The 27,564-nt window shown below is 43.2% G+C and overlaps 1 protein-coding gene across 1 annotated transcript in view; it reads right to left on the bottom strand.

The window, feature by feature from the left end:
• The window catches only part of RICTOR (RPTOR independent companion of MTOR complex 2), a 173,568-nt gene that overhangs the window by 129,946 nt on the left and 16,058 nt on the right, over positions 1-27,564 (bottom strand). Inside the window, exon 3 of the mRNA XM_006276624.4 lies at positions 9,340-9,437. Within this exon, the coding sequence (XP_006276686.1) occupies positions 9,340-9,437 (98 nt within the window). The remainder of the gene's footprint in view (positions 1-9,339; positions 9,438-27,564) is intronic.

The following is a 27,564-nucleotide window of genomic DNA, read 5'->3' as shown; positions in this document are numbered from 1 at the left end:
AGGGAAATGGCCTGCAGGGGGAAGAAGTTTGGGGGAGGGGCAAAGGGCCTACCTGATCCTCCAGATTTATGTTCCCTTCTATAGCAAGTGGGAGGTAGATAATAATCAAGGCAAACCTCCAATAATTAGATTCTATACCTGGAAAATTATAATGAATTTATAATTTTTTCATACATAGAACCTAATTATTGGGGGGCTTGCCTTATCTTCAGGGTTCTTATAGTCAAGTGACTGCAGCATTTGTCAAGGAAGAAATCTGTCAGAGTGAAAAACAAATGTTAGAGTAACAACCTATGTTGAATTTATCTCCGGTCTGACTGTCCTGGGCTTTGACTCGCATCAAAACAGACACAGGACAGTCATTTATACATGCAGACTGAATGGCAATTAACTGGAATTAGCCTAGATTGTCCCAGGGCTAGAGTACCAAATACTGGGAAGAGGCTGCAGAACACAGCTACAAATTGAAATAATTTACTCTTGATTGCAAATCTCAGAAACCATAAATGTCACAGGAACTGAGATGTGGAAGGAGCATGACCAACATCCTAAGTTTCAGGAAAATTAGTATCTGCAAAGTCAATATAGGTTCCCTGGCAAGATTAAACAAAATGTAAAATAAACCTTTAAAACTGGGGTACACCTCTATCTCCATGTAAATCACACCATCAGGCACAGACACACAGCAGTGCAAATATGGAGTGAGCATATGACATACAGCCTACACCACTGTTAGTCACTGCACTCCAGGATAGAGTTACCCTTTGGAAAGTCAGGAGCATCTGTATACCACTGTAAATTATGATGGTGTATGGGTTGTGCCTGTAGCTCTAATCTGTTTAATCCTGACACAGTCGTTTTGTTCATGAAAAGGGGCAATTGCTAGCTCCACATCACCTATTAATGATGGTCTGTAACAGCCTCTATTGAAAGCATCTACTTGAGGCAAAGTGACCATCTGCCAGCTTCAGACACCTCTATAACCATGCATACAAACAAATATAAATGAGGTCTCTCTACTCCCTTATGTAAATATAAAAAGTATGTATGAAATTATACCGCTCTCATATGTGTGTTCAAGACTCCATATTTAGCAACCTCGCATAATAAAGCATTACATATTCACCAAACTAATTTTGATCAAATAATACATGGATACAGTTGACAATGGACCAACTAGAAGCCACGTTCTTTTTCAAGTTCCAAAAAAACAGCCAAGTAGAAATCTATGCCTTTTTACTGATGGAGAAAAGCATGAAGAATCTAATGTCTACTAGCATGTGCATGGCTGAAGAAGTGGCTATTTTTATGGAGAATAAAGGCTCAAAATGTGGGTGGTAAGTACAGCTGGGCCAGGATCCTGAACATTCATCAAACAACCAAAAACCAGTGTCAGATTAACCCTTCAGTGGGCCCTAGGCAAGCAAACTCATGGGCTCCTACTTAATACTATATATTTATATTTCTTTTTTTCCCCACTCAATTATAATATGTAAAATAAGCACAACTGGGCCCCTCCTTCACTTAGGGCCCTAGGCATGTGCCTAGTTTGCCTATGCATTAATCCATCCCTGACCAAAACTGATTACTTCCAATCTTTTCAGATCTGCTTTGAAAAGATTCACAGCGCATTCCAAGTGCTTTAATACGCAGCAAGCCATTTTAATTGTAGATAAAAGTATGCTAGGAATGTAATGATATTTCAAGTCATACCAGAAAAAAAGGGAGTCAGTTTTTATACTTCCTAGGTGACTCTGAAACCTTGCACAAAGCTAGAACCCTGCTTACTGGTATGAAAGAAAATCTTACCAATACAGACATGAGGGTTAGAATCGAAAAAGCTAGAGAGACTTAGTTCAAGACAGAAGGACTCAATGTACTAGTTCAGCGTGTTTTTTATTCATTAAGTTCTTTGGTAGCACCAGTTCTATCCAGAAATATCAGGATTCTGTTACTGTACCTCTGGAAGAAAGTGAAACATATACACGTATACATATACACACATACATAATGTGTGTGTGTGTGTGTGTGGGTGTGTATATACATATATTTAAATTAGAACATCTAATGTATGTGTACACACACCCACATCGAGTAAAAGCTTTGTTATTGAGCATGAGTGGGGTAAGGTGGGCGCTGGTTATCTAAAAATTCCAGTTATCTGAGAGTTAGATCCCTTTCCCCTGCCCCACAGACTTTCCAGCTGGGGGGCGGAAACAACACGTGCACTCAGCCCTGCTCCCCACAATTTTTTTATCCCTCCACCTATGCGGATATCAACTAGAAGGTCTCCCAGAACCTCCTCTGTCAGCAGAGTCACTAATGCAAACAACAGAAATACTTGATGCACATGCTGGAAAGATTTGGCAAAGATTCCAGTCGCTAAAGTGAGGATTTGTATTGGGAGATATTAGAAATTCAGGTTAATAGAGTATTCCAGTTAGTAAAATACCAGTTAACACAGCTTTTACTGTATATATAAAATTTTCAGCTTGATTTTTGCGTATGTAGCATTTGAACTTGGAGCAGGAGAACAAAAAAACAAAAAAAAAAAGGCAGAATCTGGTCTGTTTTAACTGAAAGAATCCCTCATTCCTTGCCATAATTTAACATCCACCATACAAGTCAGTTCACAGACCTTTATGTATACTGCTGACACTGAATGGCCTCTCCCAAATTCCATTCAGGTTCTTCTTTTCTCCATTCAGAGAAGCTGAAACTGTCTGCGAGATTTAGCAATAAAGGGATCTAAAAACTCTGATAAGCCAGAAGGGTCTAGATGACTGCAACTGGACTAAATTAATTCAAATGAAAAGAAAGAGGCTTTTGGCATGTATCTCACAGACTCATAAACGAGACTGATGTTTCTAGACAGATTTCTGAAAAGGAAGTCTGGACAGTAAAAGTTGAGAATTATCCAAATGAACAACAGTGTCCAGACAGTGTTACAAACTAAATATCAGGCTTCCCAAAGGTTGAAAGTTCAAAGAAAAGTGTTATCCAGAGGCCTTAATTCAGACCTTCCTGGAACACGAAATACTGGCAATGTTCCAGAAGACAGCTGACTTTCACAGCACCTTCTGCTCCTAACATGCGAGAGAGGCAACTATTTTTTTTTAAGTGAGAAGGAACTCAACACCAATCTGACATGCTGTTTTTACTAAATGCACTTCAGGGGCTTTCAGGCAGTCAGCTTGTTTCAGAACCATCAGTGAACTTGATTGATTGGCCTGAAAGGTCGACACAGCACCGATGCAGTTCAGACCCTGAAGAACTCAGTACAAGTATTTACGCTGAAGAACTGATTGGCTTCTGGACAGATATACGGTACTCCGATGTCCTTTGTCATCTTAAATGCTGTGGCATCATAAAAACATACTGGATCAATTTCACTATAGTAGGAATGTAGGAAGAGCAACAGTTGGTACATGAATATGCTAGAACAGGGCTGCCCAGGAGGATGAGCTAGACCTGGAATTCTCCAGACAGCTCTCAGAGGCCATACGGTTGAGAGATACTGTTGTCATGGATGACCTAAACTACCCTGACAGCTGCTGGGAGGACAGTCAGCCAAATCTAACCGCTCACGTAGGTTCTTAGCATACAGGACCTCCACCTAACACAGGAGGTATATGATCCCACTAAGGGAAACACCTTGCTGGACTTGATGTTAGCTGCAGGGGAGGACCTGGTGGGGAATCTGCAGGTACAAGGTAACATAGCGAATAGTGACCATCGATTGATTGAATTCACTATCTGGTGAAGGGTGGGTAAACTAACCAGCAGGGCTGAAGTGCTAGACTTCAGAAAGGCTAACTTCAGTGTGCTCAGGAGATTAGTTAGTGAGGCATTAAAGCTCAAGAGCATTGGCAAAATGCGGGTCCAGGAAGGGTGGTTGTTCCTCAAGGGAAAGATCCTACAGGTGCGGAAGGAGACAATCCTATTGCACATAAAAGGGGGCAAAGGGACTAAGAAGTCCCCTTGGCTGAACAGGGAAATCCAGGAAAGCCTAAGGGCAAAGAAAGAGGTATCCAGAATGTGGAAACAGTGGGTAGCTACCAAGGAGGAGTATACCTCCCTGGCTCACACTTGCAGGGAATCAGTTAGGAAGGCCAAAGCAGGATTACAATTTAGGCTGGTGACAAAAATTAAGGACAACAAAAAGTCCTTCTTCAGGCACATAGGGGGCAAAAGGAAGGTGTAGGATAGCATAGGACCCCTACAGGACAAACTAGGGCAATTGGTGACAGAGGGGGGACAAAGCTGAGCTCTTCAGTGAGTTCAGTGCATTTGTATTCCTAAACACAGACCAAGACAAATCTTTTAATTGGATCATAGATAGACACAGGAGGGACACCAGCCCACCAACTGTTACGCAGACTTAATGAAGGGGCACTTGGAGGGGCTGGGTGTGTTCAAATCAGCGAGGCTGGATGAACTTCATCCAAAGGTCCTGAAGGAATTGGCCAGTGTCATAGCAGAGCCGCTGGCACAACTGTTCGAGCACTCATGGTGCTCCAGTCAGGCCCCAGAGGACTGGAAAAGGGCCAGTGTGGTCCCTATTTTCAAGGAGGGGAGGAGGGAGGAACCAGGAAGCTATAGGCCAGTCAGTCCCACCTCTCTCCTTGGAAAAAAACTCTGGAAAAAATCATTAAGGACCATATCTGCGGGAGCCCAGCTGGGGAAATAATGCTAAAAGGAAATCGGCACAGGTTCATTGCAGGTAGATCCTGCCTGACTAACCTTGTTTCTTTTTATGACCAGGTCACAAAATGCTTAGGTGCAGGAGTTGTGGTACATGTCATCTACCTAGACTTTAAGAAGGCCTTCGATACGGTATCTCATTCTGTTCTCGTAAATAAACTGACAGATTGTGATGTAGATAATTACACAGTCAGGTGGGTGGCAAATTGGCTTAGGGGTCACACCCAGAGAGTAGTGGTGGATGGGTCGATATCAACCTGGAAAGATGTGAGTAGTGGAGACCCACAAGGCTCGGTTCTTAGACCAGTGCTATTCAATGTCTTAATCAGTGACTTGTATGAGGGCGCAGAGAGCACCCTGTCCAAGTTCGCAGATGATACCAAATTATGGGGCAAAGTTAACACACCAGAGGGTAGCGAATGGATCCAGGTGGATCTGGACAGGTTGGAAAAATGGGCAGAATAAACAGGATGCAGTTCAACAAAGACAAGTGCAAAGTGCTGCACCTGGGCAAAAAGACCCACCAACACACTTACAGGCTGGTGGATGACCTTCTCAGCAGCACAGGAGCAGAAAGGGATCTTGGAGTCATAGTTGACACGAAGATGAACATAAACCGTCAATGTGATGAAGTGATCAATAAGGCTAGGGGAGAACATGGCCTGAGGGGGGGGGAGAAGCTGAACTGCCGCAGCGGGAGGAGTAGTGGGCCCGGGCTGACCTGGTGGGGGAACGGGAGGAACGGGTTCAGAACTGACAGGGGGACGGAGTGGGCCAGAGCCCGAGTGGGGGAGGAGACTTGCTCCTCCCTTCCCCCTGTCACGTCGGGCCGGGCCCCCTGCTTCTCCCCATTACCACGGTGGGCCAGCTTCTGCCCCCGGCCTTGGGATCAGTCCTCCTCCTGGGCCCAGGCCAACTCCTTCCCCACCCCAACTGCTGCCGCTGCAGCATGCCTGCTATTCCCTAACCCACGTCAGGCCCGCTCCTCCCCCCACCACCACTGCCTCGGCCCTGCAAGTGGCAACAACAGAAGGGGGAGGAGCAGGCCAAGGCCAGAGCCGGTGGCCTGCCCCCCCCTTCCACCTTCTCCTGGCGTATCGACCCTGTGCCACTGCTGTCACCTGTAAGGAGTAAGGGGGGGAGCGAGGCCAGATCCCATGGCCTTCCCCCCCCCCCTCCAAAATCATTACTATCTGTAGCGAGCAGGGCGGGGCAGGGGGGGGCGGCGCTGGCCTTGCCCCCCTATTCTACCAGGGAGTTGGGGGGGGGGGAGGGCAAGGCTAGCACAGCCTCACCCCCCCATCCCTTGTGTCCTCACCATCGTGGCAGCACTCCACCACTGCCAGCTACTGTTCGAACGCTTGTTCGCACTCTGTTTGTCAGCCAATCAGAGCTCAAATAAAGCGAGACAGACAGACACACTTAGGCTTTTGTAATATTAGAATTATCCCTCTTTGAGCTGCCAACCACTTTCAACACCAGCACCACTGTTATGCCTCCTGCTTCCTCCCTAATTACTAACTCAGTGAGTGCATCTACACAAGATGCTACTGCAGTCTTTACTATGCAGTAGCACCAGCGAATGTCTTCTAGGGGATGCTACTGCACAGTAGCATATTATCACTGTCTGTGCTGTGTTACACTACTGCACAGTATTTTTCAGCTACTGCACAGTCAACACCTCGTGTAGATGGACCCACTGTGTCCTTTACATCTTCATCTCCACTTCACTTTTCTGTATCACACCGGGCTCTAAAAGTGTGGTCCCTTTTCTTTTCTTCCTGTACGCCACCTCTCCGATACAGCTCAAAATGAATTATTGCTATCTTTATACACTCAATTCAAAATTAGCTACTCTAAAACAGTTTTTCTGTGATCAGATTCTCACTTTGTTTCACATCTCAGCATGGAAATTTTGCCATTAGCTCAAGCTCAGTACACAGCTGAAGTGAAGCTATCAATTTCCTCTCTTTCGGAGTCCTAATTTTTTTTGAGGTCTTAACCCTGGCCAACTTTTTCTGCATATCCTTTCTAGATATACCCTTTCCAATGCATTAACACATCTAAAGCTCTTGGCCCAGCTTTTACCACATCATATCTAGGTTACAGTCATTCTCTTCTCTAGCCTTCTTGCCCCACTGATAGTATTTTTACTAGCTACTGTCAAGATCCTTTTCCTAGTTTTCTGCTTCCTTCCACTGCCCCCCAATCACATTACATGAGCTGCTTCTCTTCACAGCCTACCCCAGTACCTACCTGTAATCAAAGTACAGAAAAATACAGCTGGAAGAGACCTCAGGAGGGCACTAGTCCAAGCTCCTGCTCAAAGCTGGAATATTGCTGTCAAAACCATCCCAGCCAAATGTTTGTTTAACCTGAACTTAAAAACTTCCAATGATACAGATTTCACAACCTCTATAAGTATTCTGTTTCAATACTTAATTTAAAAGATCCACCTAACATCGAATTTAAACCTCCCTTGTTGCATTTAAAACCTGTTACTTCCTGGTTCTGTCTCCTGTAGGCACAGCAATAGTTAATCACCATCCTCCTCATAACAACTCCCTCTGTATATAAAAACTTACCAAATTTCCCCTCAATTCCCTTTTTTCCAGACTAAATAATCTCAGTTCTTCTAACCTCTTTCCTTATGTCATTATCTCTTTCAAATAATTTTTGTTGCACTCCTTTAGACTCTTCCAATTTATGAACATCTTTCTTAAAGTATAATGCCCAAAACTAGGCATAGCATTCCAAGTCAGAACTCACCAATGCTGACTAGAATGGAAGAATTTCTTCCCATAACTTGAAACACCCCTATTAAATGTGTTCCAGTATGCTATGAACTGTTTTGGCAACAATGCTACACTGTGGATTCAGATGCAGCTTAGTGCCTGTTCTGAATTACTGCAATCTAGCCAGTCCTTCCCCACTTTACACCTGTGCATTTGCTAGCTCAGGGAGAAAAGGAGGCACAAGAGACTTTCCTCATGTAGCTGCAAGAAATAACAGTGGTAGCCCTGTACCACCCTGCCTCTGAACTGAACTCAGTCAATCTGGCCTGAAGCCTGAAAAAGCTGGCAGCCCCTGCATTAAATTAAAATACTGAGCAGTTCTAAATGCAGAAAACACCCATAGGGAACTTCACTCACTTGATATACACCTCTTCCAATGTGACATTAAGACATTGATGTCTACTCTTTAAGCACAATTACCCAAATCATCCATACTCCCACCTTATAGTAGTCTCAGCCAGACTATTTCCTTATCTTACTTAAAAGAATATTACAGGCCAGTGATTTTCAGCCTGTGGGCTGTGGACCCCTGAGGGTCCGCAGACCGTCTAAAGGGTCCACAAAAATAACTGTGATCAAAAGTATGTAAATACACACAGTTACAATTCAAAGGGTCTGTACCTCCATTCAACAATTTTTATTTTTTTTTAAGAAGTCCACAAATGAAAAAAAGGTTGAAAACCACTGTTATAAGCTATACTGTCAAAAGCCTTCCCTAAGTCAGGGTACATTCTATATACTGATCTCCTAATATCAAAGTTCATCACTCATTTCATACTCAGAACTAATGCTTGCCTTCTATCACACACATTTGAAAATTTAATACATGCTTGGGGGAAACTTCCCTGTAAACATCCAGAATGCTGCTTCATCGTTCTCTTTCACTGTGCATTTAATAGCTCATTCTTAAGTACTATACTCGTCCTTACTGCATGTAAACGTCTTTTTCTGTGAAGCCTACAAAACATTTGAGTTGCTGGCATGCCCAGATGACTCCCTATGAAGCTGACCAATACTACCTCACTGTCTTTGTACTCTATAGGCATGTCCAGATGAGCACACACATGCAGGGGCATGCATTTGCCACAGCAAAAATAGCAGCACAAATTTGTGCCGCTGCTTTTTGCCACTGCACATGCCCTGGCACTTGGGCAAAATGCCCCACTTTGGTGAAACGGCCATTTCTCTGCTCCTCCCAATGTGCTGGAGGAGCTGAGGCACAACTAGAGAGGGGAGATGCTCTGGCCAGCAGCCAGAATGTCTGCCTAGAGGACAGAGCCTCTGGGCCTGCTGGCACACTCCTGGAGAGTGTGCCACGCTGCCTTTTTTTGGTTTTTTTTGCAGTGTTCTTTTCCCCACACTGGGATCTCCTGTTGTCAAATTTTGGCACCATGCTACAAATTAGCAGCGTGGCAAACAGTTGCATGTGCACCATGTGCAGCATCTCAAACAGCCTTAAGGAGCCACAAGCTTCACGTGCATACTCATCTGAACACACCCTGCTTTGTCATGTCACATCTTGATTTAGACTATAAGCTACTTGGTGAAGGAACCACCATGTTCTGTGTTCATATAGTACCTAACACAATAACTGGTTCATGACTAGGCCTCCCAGGCCCTATTATGTTACAAATAAAATTAAAATCCAGCCACTAACAAAATGTGCATTAGTTTACATTAACTTAACCATGTGCTTATACCTTATCTGCTATGTCATGTCATAGCTAAATTCTAATGGTAAGCTCCCTGAGGATAGGAATTATTTTGTGAAGTTCCTAGCAAATAAATCAATCATTACAATGTATGATTATTCTACAAGCTGTATCAGTTAAGTTCTTACCTTAGTAAAATTATTCAAGTGGCCTAGTTTTCTCATATTTGAAACACCTTGCAATTTGGCCACATTCTGGAGTATCTCCCTCATGTTATCACAGGGTTCTGCAAAAGAAACAGATTACTGGTAGATATGATTGAAAAAACAAGAGCATACATCATGCATTTTCCTAACCGCCTCAGATTCCATTTATTTTTCTTGTTCTTGATTTACAGATGTAGAACAAAAATTGGCATATTTGACTCCTGTATAATAAATAAACCTCCAGAGGAGATACGTTCCTATACTAAAAGCTGAATGTTAATAATATCCTATATTAAAACCTCAAATGAATTATAAATAAACACACTTTTATGGCTTCTAACTCTGCAATATCAAAGCACTTGGTTTATTCTCAACAACCCTGTTTTACTCCTTCTTCGAAGAGTACATAATTAAAGCAGAGCTAATGACTTGCCCAATCTCATGAGAAACCCGAAGTCTGTCCAAAGTCCTTGTGAAGCATCTTAACCTTATTGCCAAGATAGAGGCATGAATTGTTAAGAAGTAGGTGCACTGCATACAATATTCATGTTCCTAACATTTCTGAGTAGTAAGAGGAAATATTTTACAGCCAGCTACCACCTTTGAGCATACTAGGGCTAGAAAAGGGCAATATCTGCCCCTAGAACTCAGCAAAAAGGAAGAATTTGTGTAAAGTAGACCTACAGTAATGTATAGACCCAGCAAATTCCTTTTCCAAAGCACCAGAGAAAGTTGAGGACAATGGACGCACTGTATTTTATTGTATACAACATGCCCTGGAATAAAAGATGTGCCTTGTTTTTGAAAGGAAGAACATGAAGGAAAAAAATGATCTTGTAGTAATTAACTGAGTAGCAGCAGTGAGGTACCCAAGTCTGCTCACTGTTTCTCCCCGTGTACTGGTGCATGCTTTACTTCAATTTTTGCACGGCCAAAGCCCAAACGGCCAAAACTGTTCTTACCTTATTTCCTTGCATATGATACACACACAAATTTCCAGCAACTGTTCTTTTATTTGGGGGGAGGGGGAGAGGCAGTTGGGGAATAGAGGTGTGTGGGCCGTATGTGGAAAAATGTAGCAGACCAGATCTTTCAGTCTTTTTGACTGAAAATGCAGCTACTTTATATGTTTGTCATAGCTGTGAGGAAAATCCACAGCTGAAAACAAGAACAACTTTCTGACAGCTATAACCCGACAAACCACAGCTTGCAAAACACCACTCTAGAAACTCCCATTCCCCAGAACTATACAAATGCATTAGTTGTTTTTGTAGTTTAAAATGATCTGTTTGATGATTAAGTGGACAACTGGCAGTCTTCACTCAAATACAGAACGGCAGAGCACTAGCTTGTTCTACTCTTACAGGTTCCTTTTTGTCCCAGAAGGGGGGAGGGGGAGGAAGGGGGCAAAAACAAACAAACAACCTCCCCCCTCCCCCCCCCCCCACAACCCTATTTTATCCAACTAACTCCCTTCCTGGATTGTAAGCACTGCTGACAGTTAATTAGATGCGACTGTGCACACACACCCACCAAGCTACCCTGCAAACTAAAACTTTCTATATAAAAATAAAACCAAATCAAATCAAATCGAGTAAAGTTCAAATTTAGGTTGAACAACCCATTTTTACACATGTACTTGGATAACACATCAAATATTTACTTTTTATAGGATCATAAAATTTACACTCTTCTAGTCTGTTACTAGGGTCCATCATAATCCAAGTTCAGAATTGTTCCAGTTTATTTTTCTAGCACTTTGTCCAGTTTTAGATGTTCCAAGTCATACACGCCATAGCAAAGGAAAATTAAAGAGAACGATGCTGACAAAGTTATGGTGCTGCAAACAGTTTACAATGTAACCCCTAATTTCAGAGCTACATAATGCAGGGGCAAAACTGCATCCCTATAATTTAGCTTCTCTGAAAATACAATTTGGCTGATTCCAAATCTTTTGTTTTTTGCTTTTAGCTTGGCATGAGTAGGAATATCCGTAGTTTGCAAGACCTTTGGACCTGTAATAATACACACATATTTATGCCTCAGTAACAGATCATCTGCTAGCACCTCAGAACTCTCCATTTTACTCTACTTCAGTTCTCTGATAAAAAAAAGTGGAAAAAAAATCCTAAACAACCAGAAATTTAAACCAATTATATTAAATCCTGTAAAGAAGGCACACAGGGGAACAAGCAGGATTATAGTTAAACTATACCTTCAGTAAAGCTACATGCACAGAGTTTAGAGACAGAAAAGACCATCAAACACCTACTTGGATTTCTTTTATGTCACAGACCCTTAACATTTAATTTCAGTTTCTCCTGTACTGAGCGTGAAGACTTGGGTTTCATTAAAGCAGTGGTTTCCAAACTGTGCTCCGCAGAACCCTGGTATTGTGCAATAGGTCCTCAGAGCTGCCACAAAGACAGTGGGGGTAAAAGCAGAGTGAGCCAGGCCACACTGTGCCACAAGGGCTAGGTCTGGTCACCTGGCTCCAAGTCAGCTCACACAGCCCCCGGGGACAGGGGGATAGGTTCTGCTGCAGAAGTGATATGAAAGGTCTCTGTAACTTCAGGAACTTTGAGAACCACTGCGCTAAAAACCTATGTTCCAGAAAGATATCCACTCTGGATATGAATAAGTCCAAAAATGAGCAAACACACCTCCCAACCCTGTTTGAGCCAATGGTTAACCATCCTTAAAAGCATGGGCAACGTGTAGGGGGTGCATGCAGGTGCATGTACACCCCTGGAGATTGGCGGTGCACCCCTGAAAAAAGTGCCGCTGATGCTGGCGGCGGTGCCTGTGGGCGGTTGCCGCTCGCCAACCCCCACTCCCTTGCCACCGACACTGCTGGCAGTGTTGGCGGGCAGTCCCTGATCGCCGCCGGTTGCTGATAGTCGTGTCTGTGGGTGGTCGCCAACCACTGGTTGGCACCCCCCACCCCGACAGCGCCGTAGCTGCCTGCAGGAGCTCACTGCTTGCCATCACCACGCCCCTGCCTCCGACAGTGCTGCCTGGCGGATATCGCTGTGCCCTTCCAGCCTCCAGGGACACACAGTGTTCAGGCTTAAAAGTAAAAAATATTAAACTAATTTTATTTTGTTGATTTCAGTTTCTGTCTACTGGATATTAAATTAAACAGGTGTTTAGTACGTGGTAGTTTGGACAAAAATCATGCACTTTAATCAAGTCACTTTTCAGCCCTTTTGATTAACCAAGCAGGCTGAATTCAAAGCCTCTCATAGACATCCTTTTTTTATTTAGCCTTCTGGTCTATAGGTATGGCCTGCGTTGTTTTATCCCAATGGCTTTGCTTTTGTTATATTAAAACATATTTTATTTGACTAGAAACCACTTAGAGTGATCTAGTTTTCTCTGTATGACTGCCAATCCTCATCACTACCATTGCCTGACCTTACTGTTCCCACATTTGTATTGACTGCAACTTTCATTAGTAGGGATTTTACATTTACTTTTAGATCCCTGATGAAAAATGCAAATCGTTTCAGGCCTAATGTTAGATCCCTGCTGAATTCCACTAGACACCACCTCATTCAATGACTCATCAGCCATCCCTCGCAGTTGAGGATGATTGCTGTTTATCTTTTATGCTCCAATAGCATAGTTTTTCTGTCATTATGTTGGTGGCGGTGTTTTCTGAAAAATAATCTCCTTTCTGTCCAAGAATCTTCAAGTCCTGAAGTGACAAAATGCTGTCCAATTGCTGTTAGGTAAACCATGATGATACGGAAGTCTCCAAGTTGAATGATTACTCCTTCAGTCTCTTCTGATTAAGTCCACACAACTTCATTTGCTTTGCAATACAATACAATGCCTGATCAAAGATTATGACTTTATGCTGTTGTCCCAGGCATCCTGCAATTGTTTTACATCACATGATGAAAGTTCAAATGATGCTGTACTCAGATGCTGGTGCAGGCAGTATGGGACAAAAATCCAACAATCTGTTTCTGAAGTATCATCAGAAACTGGTTAAAACGCTGTCCACCCTGGTATGGCAATGTTCTCCTGGTTACTGACTTATATTTTACCCACTATTCATGGTAGTTCTACTGACATCTGTTGAAGAGCTGTGTTATCAACCGTTTCATCTGTATCATGGATGGGTGGTTTCAAGAACTTGTTATGGGTCATTATCACCAGACTAACTGTTAAAATTCAAGTGGTACATTTTTCAAAGTTCTTTTCCTTCCTATTGTGTCCATGCTTTCTTCAATCTCAACTGGTTTCAACGGCCTTCTTTGAAATGCTACAATTTGCACTGCATGAAATTTCTGCTTTCCATCCAATGTCTCCTCCAAGATGTTGATGTTGTCCAAAGAAATATGAACAAAATGACCAGGAACAAGATTCCATTTTCCTGAAATTCCTTTAAGTTTTTCTCAACAATGGTTGGTCTCAACGTGATGAACTGTGTTAAACTGTATGCTGCATCTAGCAGTGTAGAGACTTTGTACCAGCTTCTTACATCTAGTTGCATGATGTATTGCCAGCCTAACCCAACATGTTTTGGGATCAGCTTTTTGCCCCTTGATTGCAGGTAAACCAAAATCCTGACATATTCAGGACATATACATCTAGATTCTTATTTTGCACATGACTTTCAACTTCTAAGTTGTCATTGATCCTATTGATTTTGGAAGATGACAATGTGCAAAGGCTATTAGAAACACATTTTTGGGATTCCTTTTTGCTCAAGTTGCTGTATCTTACTATAACTTTCAAATCTGCTTTGATCTTGAGAGCAACATAGTACACGTTTTGTGCATCCAAAAACTCTTCTCTGACCTGCAGGCCAACAGCCTCCTCATCACTTATACGCAAAGTTACAACAGCTTGTATGGCTTTATCAGTTGTAACAGTTCAGAAGACAAGGAATGGAAAATCTGCATTTCTTTGGTGCTGAAACTGAATGGCTGTCTTGAAGTAAGTCTCAAGTTTTTGCTTCATTTGCTTCACTGTGGTGGTCAGAGGACATTCACCATCTTCATCTTCTACTAAACTGCAATATTTTCCAAGTACATCTTTCAGACTTTACACATTTTTCCATTCAAAAGCAGCATCTAGTTCATCAATCACTTGATGCCATGCTCTTACATCAGGAGAAAGAAAAGTATCAGAAATCCTGGCGCTCTGATGTAGTGTCCAAAGATTGGAAGAAGGCCAATGTAGTGCCTACCTTCAAGAAAGGGAGGAAAGTGGATATGGCAAACTACAGGCCCATCAGTCTGACCTCTATCTTGGGGAAGGTCTTATAAAAGATTATCAAAGAGGCCATTCTTAACGGACTGGCCAATGGCAACATCCTGAGGGATAGCCAGCATGGGTTTGTTGTGGGTAGGTCTTGCTTGACCAATCTTATTTCCTTTTATGACCAGGTGACCTATCACCTGGACAAGGGAGAGGAGATTGATCTTGTATATCTTGACTTCAAAAAAGCCTTCGATCTGGTATCCCATGATCACCTCTTGGCAAAACTGGCGAACTGCGGCCTCGGGTCCACCGTGATCTGCTGGCTGGGGAATTCATAGATTCATAGATGCTAGGGTTGGAAGGGACCTCAATAGATCATCGAGTCTGACCCCCTGCATAGGCAGCAAAGAGTGCTGGGTTTAGATGACCCCAGCTAGATGCTTATCTAACCTCCTCTTGAAGACCCCCAGGGTAGGGGAGAGCACTACCCCCTTGGGAGCCCATTCCAGATCCTGGCCACTCTAGCTGTGAAGAAGTTCTTCCTAATGTCTAATCTAAATCTGCTCTCTACTAGCTTGTGGCCATTATTTCTTGTAACCCCCGGGGGCGCCTTGGTGAAAAAACCCTCACCAATTCCCTTCTTTGCCCCCGTGATGAACTTATAGGCAGCCACAAGGTCGCCTCTCAACTTTCTCATGTGGAGGCTGAAGAGGTCCAGGTGCCCTAGTCTCTCCTCATAGGGCTTGGCCTGCAAGCCCTTAACCATACAAGTGGCCCTTCTCTGGACCCACTCCAGGTTATCCACATCCCTCTTGAAGTGCGGCGCCCAAAACTGCATGCAGTATTCCAACTGCGGTCTGACCAGCGCCCGATAGAGGGGAAGGATCACCTCCTTGGATCTATTCGTCATGCATCTGCTGATGCACGATAAAGTGCCATTGGCTTTTCTGATGGCTTCGTCACACTGCCGACTCATGTTCATCTTGGAGTCCACTAGGACTCCAAGATCCCTTTCCGATTCCGTTCCACCAAACAGGTCATTTCCTAGGCAATAGGTATGCTGGACATTTTTCCTCCCTAGGTGCAGCACTTTGCATTTCTCCTTGTTGAATTGCATTCTGTTTTTCGCCCATATGTCCAACCTGTCCAGGTCTGCTTGTAGTTAGTTGTTCCCTGCCCTCCGGCATGTCCACTTCTCCCCACAGTTGTGTGTCATCCACAAACTTGGACAGAGTACACTTCACTCCCTCGTCCAAGTCGCTAATGAAGATATTGAAGAGTATTGGTCCAAGGACCAAGCCCTGCGGGACCCCACTGCCCACACCCTTCCAGGTCGATACTGACCCATCCACTACAACTCTCTGGGTGTGATCCAATTCACCACCCACTGGACTGTGTAGTCATCCAAGTCACAGCCTCTTAACTTGTTTACCAGTATGGTGTGGGATACCGTATCAAAGGCCTTCCTGAAGTCTAAGTATATGACATCAACCCCTACACCTGCATCCAGGCATTTTGTAACCTGGTCATAAAAAGAGACTAGATTAGTCAGGCATGATCTACCTGCTATGACCCCGTGCTGGTTTCCCCTCAGCATAATTTGTCCTGCCGGGCTCTCGCAAATGTGAGCCTTGATAATTTTTTCAAAGACTTTGCCTAGGATGGAGGAGAGACTGACTGGCCTATAGTTGCCCAGGTCCTCCTTCCTCCCCTTCTTGAAAATGGGGATCACACTGGCCCTTTTCCAGTCCTCCGGGACCTGGCCCATGCGCCACAAGTGTTCAAATATTACTGCCAGTGGCTGTGCAATGACGTCAGCCAGCTCCGTGTTCGGACCCAGAGGGTGGTGGTTGATGGAAGTCAATCGTCATGGTGCCCTGTGACCAATGGTGTCCCTCGAGGCTCTGTCCTTGGACCTATATTGTTCAACATCTTCATTAATGCTATGGACATTGGAGTCAGAAGCAGACTGGCCAAGTTTGCCGATGACACCAAACTCTGGGGTAAAGCATCCACACCTGAGGACAGGGGGGCAATCCAGGCCTACCTTGACAGGCTCAGAAAATGGGCGGATGAGAACCTGATGGTGTTTAACACCAAAAAATGCAAGCTTCTCCACCTTGAGAAGAAAAACCTGCAGCATCCTTATAGGCTCAGCACTGCTATGCTGGTTAGCATTACAGATGAAAAGGACTTAGGAGTCACGATTGACCAAAAGATGAACATAAGCCTTCACTGTGATGTTGCAGCTAGAAAAGCAAGCAAAACACTGGCTTGCATCCATAGGTGCTTCTCAAGCAAATCCCAAGAAGTCATTCTCCCACTGTACTCGGCGTTGGTGAGGCCGCAGCTGGAGTACTGCATCCAGTTTTGGGCTCCACAATTCAAAAAGGACATGGAGAAGCTTGAGAGAGTCCAGAGAAGAGCTATGCGCATGATCAGAGGTCAGGAAAACAGACCTTACGACAGGCTGCGAGCTATGAAACTCTTTAGCTTGGAAAAGCGCAGGCTCAGGGGCAATCTGATGGACATCTATAAGTTCATCAGGGATATTCATCACGATCTGGGGGAATGTTTGTTCACCAGAGCGCCCCAAGGGATGACAAGGTCAAAGTTATAAACTCCTGCAAGACTGTTTCAGGCTGGACATAAGGAAGAATTTCTTTACTGTCCGAGCCCCCAAGGTCTGGAATGGCCTGCCGCTGGAGGTGGTTCAAGCACCTACTTTGAACGCCTTCAAGAGAAAATTGGATGTTTTTCTTGCTGGGATCCTATGACTCCAGCTGACTCCTTGCCCCTGGGGCAGAGGGCTGGACTCGATGATCTTCCGAGTCCCTTCCAGCCCTAATGTCTATGAAATCATCTTGCACAATCTTCATGCAAATGGGAATGACAAACTTGTTGCTTTTGCTGTTCTCACCCGCCTGCATTCAGGATGGTAAGATGCCTCAGCAGCTATTAGATCTTTAACACCAATTTGGTAACATAACGCTTCATTCTTCTCTGCCAGTTGATTATATGCAGCCTACATTGTGCATGACTATAAAAGACACGGCCCATACTGGGCAAAACTTACAGATGGGGAACTACCTTCTTTTTTTTTAAAGAAATGTTTCATGTTCCAAGCCAAATCAGTTCAAATTCATGAGTCAGTCCAGAACTATAAGTGACTCTACAACTGGCAAACATCCTCCACTCCTACCAGGGGGTTCAGATATTTCTAAAGTCTTTTGGTGGGCACCCTTTGTGCAGGCCCAAGCCCCACCTGCCCTCAGCCATATGGCCACAGGAACAAGCTAGGGAGAAGCCTCCCATTTCCATAAAATGGGCATTAAGCCCCAACACTTTGGCGGGTACTAAACTACGCCAGAAGAACAGTTATCCCAAAGAAGCTTAAGGAAAGCTGCCTTCTTGTACCCAGATACATGGTGTTTTCCCTGCCAGGTAATGGGAACCTACCACAAAGTCAGAATAGCGCATCCCAACTGAATAAAATGTGATAGTACCCATTGTACACAGTCCCCATCAGTACCAACTCTTTTCCATGTCATGGTGAGCGACTACAATGAATACATTTCAACTTCTTCTTCAGTCCCGCAGCTGAGCCGAACCTTTCTTTCCAATCTCCAATGCTTCCTGTTTCTTTATTAGTCTTCAGTGTCTGGTAAATATCATGAAACAGGGTCCCAAGCACTTCATCAAGAATCCCTCTCCCTCCCCGTCTCCCACCCTCTCTCTCAGCCTGTCACAGAGGATTAACGTGGCGCTGCCCTCCATGAGGTGGAGCTGTGCCTCATCTGCATATAATTTTTTGTATGATTCCAGGACTCGTGACAAAATCACCTGGTTCCAGTCATAAATGGGGAACTAAATCAACACATGGATTCTTTGTGGGGCATGTATTTGGGGTACACACACATACTGAGCAGTGTTGAGCTGTGGGGTCACCATGGCCTGAAACACTGTTGACTGCCATGGCCCAGCCCAACGAACTATATGGCAAATCATGAGCCTTTTGGCTTTGGACTAATATCATGCATAGTTTGTGCTGTATATAAGTGGGTACATCTACATGCACGCTTTACTGTACAGTTGACTAATTAGTTCCGCAATAAAGGGTCTTAGTCTACACATGCACCAGTATTAGTTTGCACTAAATTAATTAACTCCACCATAGGATACTGCCTAGCTCTGCACTTTAGCACCTTCGTGCCCCAGCCAGTCCCTCTACTGCCTGCCACCACCACTTGGAGTTGACCCCCCCGGCTCTCTGCCAGCCTGGGACTACTCCATCCCAAATCAAATTGTTGCAGTCCCAGGCACATATGTAAATGCTGCACCTGGGAGTAGTTTTCTCCAGCGCAAACTGCACTGGAGTTTATCATGTCATTTATCATGTCGCCTTAATGGCACATGTAGATGCACACAGTAAGTACAAATGTACTACTCCATAAATGCATTTTTAAGTATCTGTCATAAAACTCACAGCAGTTTAAAAAAAAAAGTGCATCAATTCTGAATTAAGTCTATGGGTACCTGTAGTAATTTGCCTATATTCAAAGGTCAGTGTTTTCATATTTGTACTCCACTTCCATGTACTTAAGGAGACAATTGTCTGACAGCAAGGAGTGGTGGAAAGAGCCGCAGGGGGAAGAAGTAAAGGGGGGGGGGGGCAGAGGGCAATCTGACACCCCAAATTTATTTTCTATGCTGTAGCAATGGGAAGGGGACACATTCAAGGCAGACGTCCAAGAATTAGTTTCTACACCTAACAAATTATAATGAATCTATAATTTTTCCAAATAAAGAATCTAATTATTGAAGGGTTGTCTTACATTCAGGGCAGTCTATTCAAATAATTATAGTACATCTCCTTGCTCTCAATCCTGATGCCCCTCATAAATAGGAGTAAAGTTGTCATGAACACAAGGAGAAAAAGAGTACGTTTGGAGGATCCACTTGTGTTATTTTGATTCACGTTAAACAAAGCAACATCACTTGTTTCTTAAATCCCTCCTTGGTCTCTTTTTTGTTGGAATCTCAACAATGTTCTCAATCAGTTAAGGCATCAGGTGTACTAAGGGTTATGCTTATAAACACCAACCAGTGCTGTCTTATGATTCTACACTAGTTCTTCTGCCAATACATTGATCTTTGTCTTAGACTGCAGATATTTCTGGAGTAGGGTTCTGGTATACAAAAAGCACTCATTTTTTAAAAAATACAAATAAATAATGATTAAAAATCTGTAACATTACCAGTTCTCAGGATTCTATTACAAGCCTCACATTTGGTGGTAGTATTAAATCCCTAGTTTTGGGAGTCAGCTGATTATATTATTTTATTTTAAAAGGGGTTCTCAGTTGTGGAGAAAAGTCTGAAAAGTGTGATTAGCATAAATATTGGTAGTTCAAAAAAGAAAAAAAAATATTCTCTTTTATTCTCAGACCCAACTCATGATTTTTGGAACCTCAAGGTCCCAATGTTGATTTGTCCGAGTCAGTGTCAAGATAGTCTGACAAATCCCATTCTCTAGAAAGATCCATATATTAGCAAAGAATTCTATCTATATAAAACAGGTAGTTAGTTCTCCACACAAAGTATGGTTGGTCATGAGCAGCAATCACCACATTAGTGCCACTGGATCCTTTTTTCCCTTTTCAGGTTTCGCTACACTGTATCTACATTGTAGCTACATAAAGAGCAGCATGCCAATTCTCTTTTCCTGTTCAGCATATGGTGGCAGAACAAACAGGAAACATGGTAGGCTTGCTTTCACAAACAATTTACAATAAGCCAGACATGATGAGTTGAACTGATGAATGTGTGACTGATGTACACAATCTTTCTAAAGTACTCAAAGTCGTTTAAAACACTGACCAATGCACATAATGTTTGCATATTCACAAATATAGGCTCATGCAAGAAACCATTATCATTACTATCAAAAAACCCTGCAAAGTTGTAAAAAGTGAGCTAAGAAATTACCTATGGAATCACCTTCAATTAGATTATCTCTCTCATCAATAAAGGCTGTTATTTAGTAATGTGACATCACTAAAATAGCTTATCTTCCTCTTACAGCAAGAAGATAACCAATTCTAGCAGAGGCAAGGAGGTGGAAAAACTTGCTATACGAGGAGAGGCTGAGGGCCTTGGGCCTCTTCAGCCTACATAAGAGAAGGCTGAGAGGGGACTTGGTAGTGGCTTACTGCTACATTGGGGAGTACATCAAGAATTCGGTAAACAGCTGTTCACCAGGGCACCCCTGGGAAAGACCAGGAGCAATGGATACAAACTCCTGGAAGGCTGCTTCAGGCTCAATTCCAGGAAAAATTCCTTCACAGTCAGGGTGTCCAGACTGTGGAATAAAGTCCCTCCAGTGGTGGTGCAGTCACCTACCCTGGAAATCTTCAAGAGAAGACTGGATGGTCACCTCACTGGGGTCACCTGACCCCAGCTGTCGTTTCCTGCCTAGTGCAGGGGGACTGGGCCCAATGATCTACAAGGTCCCTTCCAGCCCCATAACAATCTATGAATGCATCACATCTGAATTATACCGACTCTACTGCCCTTCTCCCCTGCCTCCCCGTCCCCCCCAACCCGCCCCCCAGCCTGTAGGTACAATGCAGCTGTTTGTCAGAGAGCCATGGAAGACACCAGGCTACCAAACTTCTTGTTGCCTATACAAAGAAGAGCCTAAGGCAGGAGTCAGCAACTTTTTGGAGCAGTAGGCTGGACATTTGTTAACCAGCTGCTGCGAGCTGCTGATCCCTCTACTGCTCTGATCTCCCTCCCTCCTCTGTGACCACCAAAGATGACAATGAACATCAGTGGGAAATGGCCAATTTGGTTGCGAGGGCACAAAGCAGGTTAAGTCACTGCTTTCCAGTGGCTCCTCTAAATCGGCACCCTTTCTCCCCCACAAAATCAGATCTTCACAGCCCAGCTCCACCTCTTTGCGGGCCATATGGCACCAACCCCTGGCCTAAGGAACACAATGATCAAGTCTGGAAGACAGTCAGGTACCAGACTTATCAAGAGGTTCATAAACAAATTTTCATCAGTTACCAGTACACTATCTGAGGTATGGCATGAAAAGAAAACCATTATCAATGCACTGATATAATGCTTGGAGGGAAGGAAACTATGATCTTACAATGACAGCTCTCTAAATTCACACTCTCAAACACAGAGTGCCTATAGACATGTGGGGATGCTGCTCCGATGCACTGTAATTACAGTGCATCAGAGCAGACTCAATTAATCGAGTCTGCTGGAGCATGCTAATAATTGCACTCCAGCAGCCCCCATGTCTCGTGTATTCAGCATCTCCATGCTTCAAAACGGTGGTGGGGTGCTTTAAATAAAGCTCACTGAACAAGCTATAGTTAAAGCTCCCCCACTGCCATTTTGAAGCACAGGACGCTAAATACATAAGCTGCTGCAGGCACTTTTATTAATAAGAGTGGCTCTCAGAGCCATTCTAATTAAAATGCACCCCTGCCCACCTCCAGAGCACCTGTAAAGATGCCCATGAAGTCCAAAAATCAGAAACTGCTTAGCAGGATCAGAGTACTGAAGCTGTGATGGCCCAGGAAGCATACAAGAATTTTTTGCGATATTTTAGTGAACCAGCTCTGTAGTTGGGAGAGCTGTTTGACAAGTTTTCAGACATCAAGTGCCCTTCCTTGGAACTAAAGCACAAAAACAAAAACAAACAAAAAACAAACCAAGTCTGTTCCTTGGTTCAAACAAGTGCTGAAAAAAGCAACACAACTGGTTTCTAAGAACAATGCAGAAGAAAAGAACCGTGTGTCCTGTTCTCAGAATATACATTATGCTGATCTTTTTAGACAGGAAGTGATCGAGGATTACTTACTTCCACGCTAGTAATGCTTAGAATCAAGGACCAAATCCATTGAACTGGAAACTATTCACAGAATTACATCAGTTTACCCTGAGAGAGGTATTCCATTTTAACCTAGTGTTTGGGAATTTAAGTTAACAGTACATAGAAATAATAAGTAAAGGTAACAACAATTATCTCAAAAACCATGCAAGAAATGTATTGATACACTTATCAAAGAAGATGCGACATAATGAATACAATCCTAAACTTAGAGCTCTCTACATAAGCAGCAAAAAACTAGTAAATTTCTGCATACTATTACACATTTAAGATGGTAGGAAGCAACACACAGTTAACAGCCAGTACAATCTGAAGGTCAAATACCTGAATACTTGTTGGTTACATTTAGTTGACAGTTTAGCAGTCAGTCTGTTATAAACCATATCTGCATAAAACAAGTGAGAGTCTTCCCTTGGCAAGCACGGAGAATTAAAAAAAAGAGGTTGCTTTTCGAAGAATACTGGTTTCTAGATATTCTGAAATATGAACCATGTATAAAGCAATTTTCTTCTGCTGCTGCTACTCAGAGAGAAAAAAAAAAAAACCCAAAAACCCACGACTGGCTAAATTCACTCATTATTCCTACTCCTTCAGGACAAAGACACTAACAATCATGTTTATTCCATGCTATAAGCAGAAGCAGATACAAAACAAAACAAAAGAGTTGTACAGGGAGGAAGATATTCCCTCCTCTTTCCTTCACAGCAGCCAGGAGATTCTAGATACAGGGAAGAAACAAACAAACAAACAAAAACAATCCGAAAACTTTTTCCCTTCTTAATCAGCTAGACAGCAACAAATCTTCAAGTTCAGTACATGCCTACTAGATAGTGACCTACCTATATATGTAAAATACAGTATACAAAGAAGGGTCAAGGGACCAGGCATGTCGCAGAACCAGGTGGTGACAAAACCTTCTTGATCATTCTTGCAGATCTTCCAGTGTCATTCTTTACATCTGTTTCTAAGTAGGTGACTTAAATACTCCATCACTAGGTCAAGGTTTGCAAACTTGCATTCCTATTGTCTTATATATAAATTTCTCTTATCTCTCTGTTTATAACACTTTGTAAATTTAGAAATGATTCTAAAACATATAGGTTTTAGCATATCCAGTAAGAAAGACAAATTATGATATGCAATAGCTTATGGACTAAGACTGTAATTACAGCCATTTTTGTCTTTAAAATTGCCAAATAAATTCAAATGAATCAGTCAATTTGCTACATTGCTTTCTTCCCACACATTATCAAAATCTGCATTTTTTTACACTTACAAGTATTTTTTAACTGTTCCCAAGGTGGGATCTTGTACGCCAAATCTGTAGGCTATACAGAACAAGTGTTTTCTCATTTAAAACTGCTGTGAAACAAGTTTTAGAATGGAAATGCTGACACCTTTGAGCAACCACAGCTATGGCACTTCATCTTGAACACTACAGGGCAAAGCTGAAAAACGGTTTACACACACAACCTTAAACTGTCATGGACTGGTACTCAAAATACCTTTAAACTTTGGAGAATAGGAAGGGGAAACTGAATCAAGCATGTCCCTGGACAGTGAACCAAAAGGTATTCATAGTTAGATGCTACTCTGTGAATCAAATATTTAACAGAGACTGATATTTTTAAAAGAGTAGTTTTAAAAATAGACTTTGAATTAAATAAAAGATGGTGTTGTATTCAAACACAAAACTTGAGTTGGAATACATTTCTGAAAAACAGAAGTTGTCCAAATAGTAACAATATTATTCTAGGGTTTGCATGCATGAACTCATGCAGCTTTGATTATTTCTTTTGGTTTTAAGTTAGTTGCAAAATAATGCTTCCAGCCAGCATATATACTCTTATAAATACATTTCAATGAAAGGGAAATTGAAGGTTGCAAAGTCCTCAATTCAAGAAATGACAAAGAAAGTAAAAGTTCTCCATACAATCTTAACAGTTTCTTGTAAATCTGTACTACAATCTTGCATACTTTTTCCTTATAAAACAACATATTTTCCCATCCTTCTACAACTCTTAGATGCATAGGGTGCATCCAAACGAGCACAGATGTGTATGTGGCACTGCAGATGCACATGTTGGTGACCCCTGCACTGCTACTTTGCAGCACAGGGTGGGTGAGGTTGACCCTGGGAGATCTTGAGGTCAAAAAACCCACACCAAAAAAAAAGGAGGGTGATGCTGCCCATAACCAGAGCCTGGCCAGCCAGAGACACATTCCAGCTGCCAGCCAGGCTTCCTGCTGCAGGAGTGCCACAGCTGCAGCTCCCAGAGGCCCCAAGATTTCTCCTTGGGGGGAAGTGGGCAGTGGTGTCCTCCAAGCCTCTATCCTGGGACCGGTACTGTTTAATTATCTTCATCAGCAATTTGGACAAGGTGCTTTCAACACCTTCATCCAAATTCGCTGATGACACTAAACTATGGGGTACAGTAAGCACACTGGAGGGCAGGGAGCCAATTCAGGCAGATTTGGATTGGCTGGGGAAGTGGGCAGATCAGAATAGGATGCAATTAACAAGGATAAATGCAAGGTGCTGCACCTGGGGAGAAAGACTCTCCAACACACCTATAGACTGGGGGGACCATTCCGAGTACCACAACAGTGGAAAGAGATCTCAGAGACCTGGTTGACACAAAAATGAACACAAGTCACTTGTGTGACGAGATAATAAGCAAGGCTAACTGCACTCTTTCTTGCATCAGCAGGTGCATCACAAGTAGGTCTAGGGAAGTGATAATTCTCCTCTATGCGGCACTGGTGAAGCCGCAGATAGAGTACTGCGTCCAGTTTTGGGCACATCACTTCAAGAGGGATGTGGATAACCCTGAGAGGTTTCAGAGGAGGGTTACTCATATGGGTTGAGAGCCTGCAGGTAAGACCCTACAAAGACAGACTGAGGGATCTGAATCTCTTCAGCCTCCGCAAGAGAAGGCTGAGAGGCGATCTTGTGGGTTGCCTACAAACTCATCCGAGGAGGTCAGCAGGGAATAGGGGACAACTGTTTACCAAGGCACCCCTCGGGGTTACCAGAAATAATGGCCACAAAGTGAAGGAGAATAGATTTAGATTGGACATAAGGAAGAAATTCTTTACAGTAAGGGTTGCCAAAATATGGAATAGGCTTCCAAGGGAGGTGGTGCTTTCCCCTACCTTGGAGGTGTTATAGAAGAGATTAGACAAGCATCTGGCTGGGGTTACTTAACCCCAGCACTCCTTCCTGCCTGGAGCAGGGGGTCGGACCCGATGATCTACCAGGTCCCTTCCGACCCTAGAAATCTATGAAACTAAGGACCTCAGGTAAGGCTGCTGGGGCCAGCACAGTTGCTGGCCACAGGCTCCCCACCCGGGGTAACCTGTCGCATGCCAGAATGTGTGTAGCATGGGTATTATCTGGGGACAAGTAGCAGCGGCACAAGGTGTGCCACTGCTACTTGTCCCCAGGGAAACAGAAGTTCCCGCTTGTCTGGACATGCCCATATATAGCATTTTCAAGAAGCAGAAATTGCTTTTCCTAAAGAAGAGGAAGGATAAAAGATACCAGTAAATATTTTCAACAGCAAAAATTAGCAATGCTGTATTAGAAATAAAGACAACAAAATTTTGACCACAGTTAATGCCAGAACTCCTACTGAACTCAACGGGGCTTGAATTTCACTAATTATCCTTATCAATCAAGCCTTAAGTCTGCAAAGTATTTCATTTAAAAAAAAATTATTTCATGTGCTAGTAAGACATTCACTCATACTTAAATGTACAAGTATGAACAAAATATAGCAGGTATAGAAAATGAATTTTTAATCCTACATACTTGTTTGTAGAGCAAATTCTGATTCAATGTACTTAAATGATTAGCCCATTTTAAGCCAATCAGTTTACTAGCATAAATAAAGATTGCAGCTTAGAACTCTTATCCCATACAGTCATCTATAAACTGGCTTTTACACCATATACCATTTAAACACTGATATTTGCTAGAATTCTGACCACACGCTGCACTTCAAGCAAAACAGTAAACTTAATCTTGAGAGCAATCAACTGCCTCTGTAGTTCTCCCATGAACTAAACACTTCGAAAGGATCCTGTGCTCTTCATTCCTTGGCTCTCAACATTAATCACGTTACTATGCAAACAAAACGTGTTTTTTCCAAAATGTCAAATATTTATTTAAACATGGCAATAATTTGATTGAAATACTTGGAAGAACAATCTATTCTCCCTGAATATACCAACTCCATACAGAAAATTCAGGCCAGTCACATGAGGGACTTTTAGAAGTTAGTTTAAGAAAATATGTACAGTGACTCTTTCATGCTAACTGAAGGAAATGTCAGATGACATACCAGACAAGACTGCTTACAAACACATCAAAAATTCATTTAGTAGTTTATAAATACAAACCGATTAAATACTAATAATCAATATGTTCAACTATATAACTATGTTCCTCTAAAGGGTACTGTGGAGTCTTTCAGTACAACTGTAAGAATCAAATCTGCACTAACAAAATGCACCTGTCACAATTACTACCATATTTACTCAAACCCAAGATGAGCCCCCCCACATGTTGACTTGGAGGGGGGAACCTCATCTTGCATTGAAGTACTGACTGGGGCAAGTGGCTACTGTGATCCCATCTCCAGGCTCAGGGCAAAGCTGGACCCGAGGTGCTGTCTGCCCAGGGCCAGGGTCACTTGTGCTGTGGGGGAACGGCGTGTGCAGTTGGGGGAGCACAGGAGAGACCACATGGTGGGGGGGACCCATACAGGGAGGGGGACAAAATGGGGGAGATCCACAGGATGCGATTTGAGAGGAAGGGGAGAAAGCATGGGGTTGAATGTGCAGCCTGCTGCCCCACCACTGAGCTTCAGTCCAAGCTGCTAGGACAAAAGACAGGGGGAAGGGGTGGGGGTCTAGCTGCCTGCCCTCCACTGCTGCTTTCCCTGCCACAGCAGTGGGGTGGGGGGTGAATATACAACAATCCCCTAATAATTAGATTTTATACACAGAATAGTATAAGAAATGTATCATTTTCCATTACTAGAATTATTTAACTGGGGGGGGGGGGGGGGGCT

This window comes from Alligator mississippiensis, chromosome 3, assembly GCF_030867095.1.
Source record: "Alligator mississippiensis isolate rAllMis1 chromosome 3, rAllMis1, whole genome shotgun sequence".
Lineage (NCBI taxonomy): Eukaryota > Metazoa > Chordata > Crocodylia > Alligatoridae > Alligator > Alligator mississippiensis.
The sequence above is the reverse complement of the archived record's forward strand: the minus strand, read 5'-3'. Positions and strand labels throughout refer to the sequence as shown.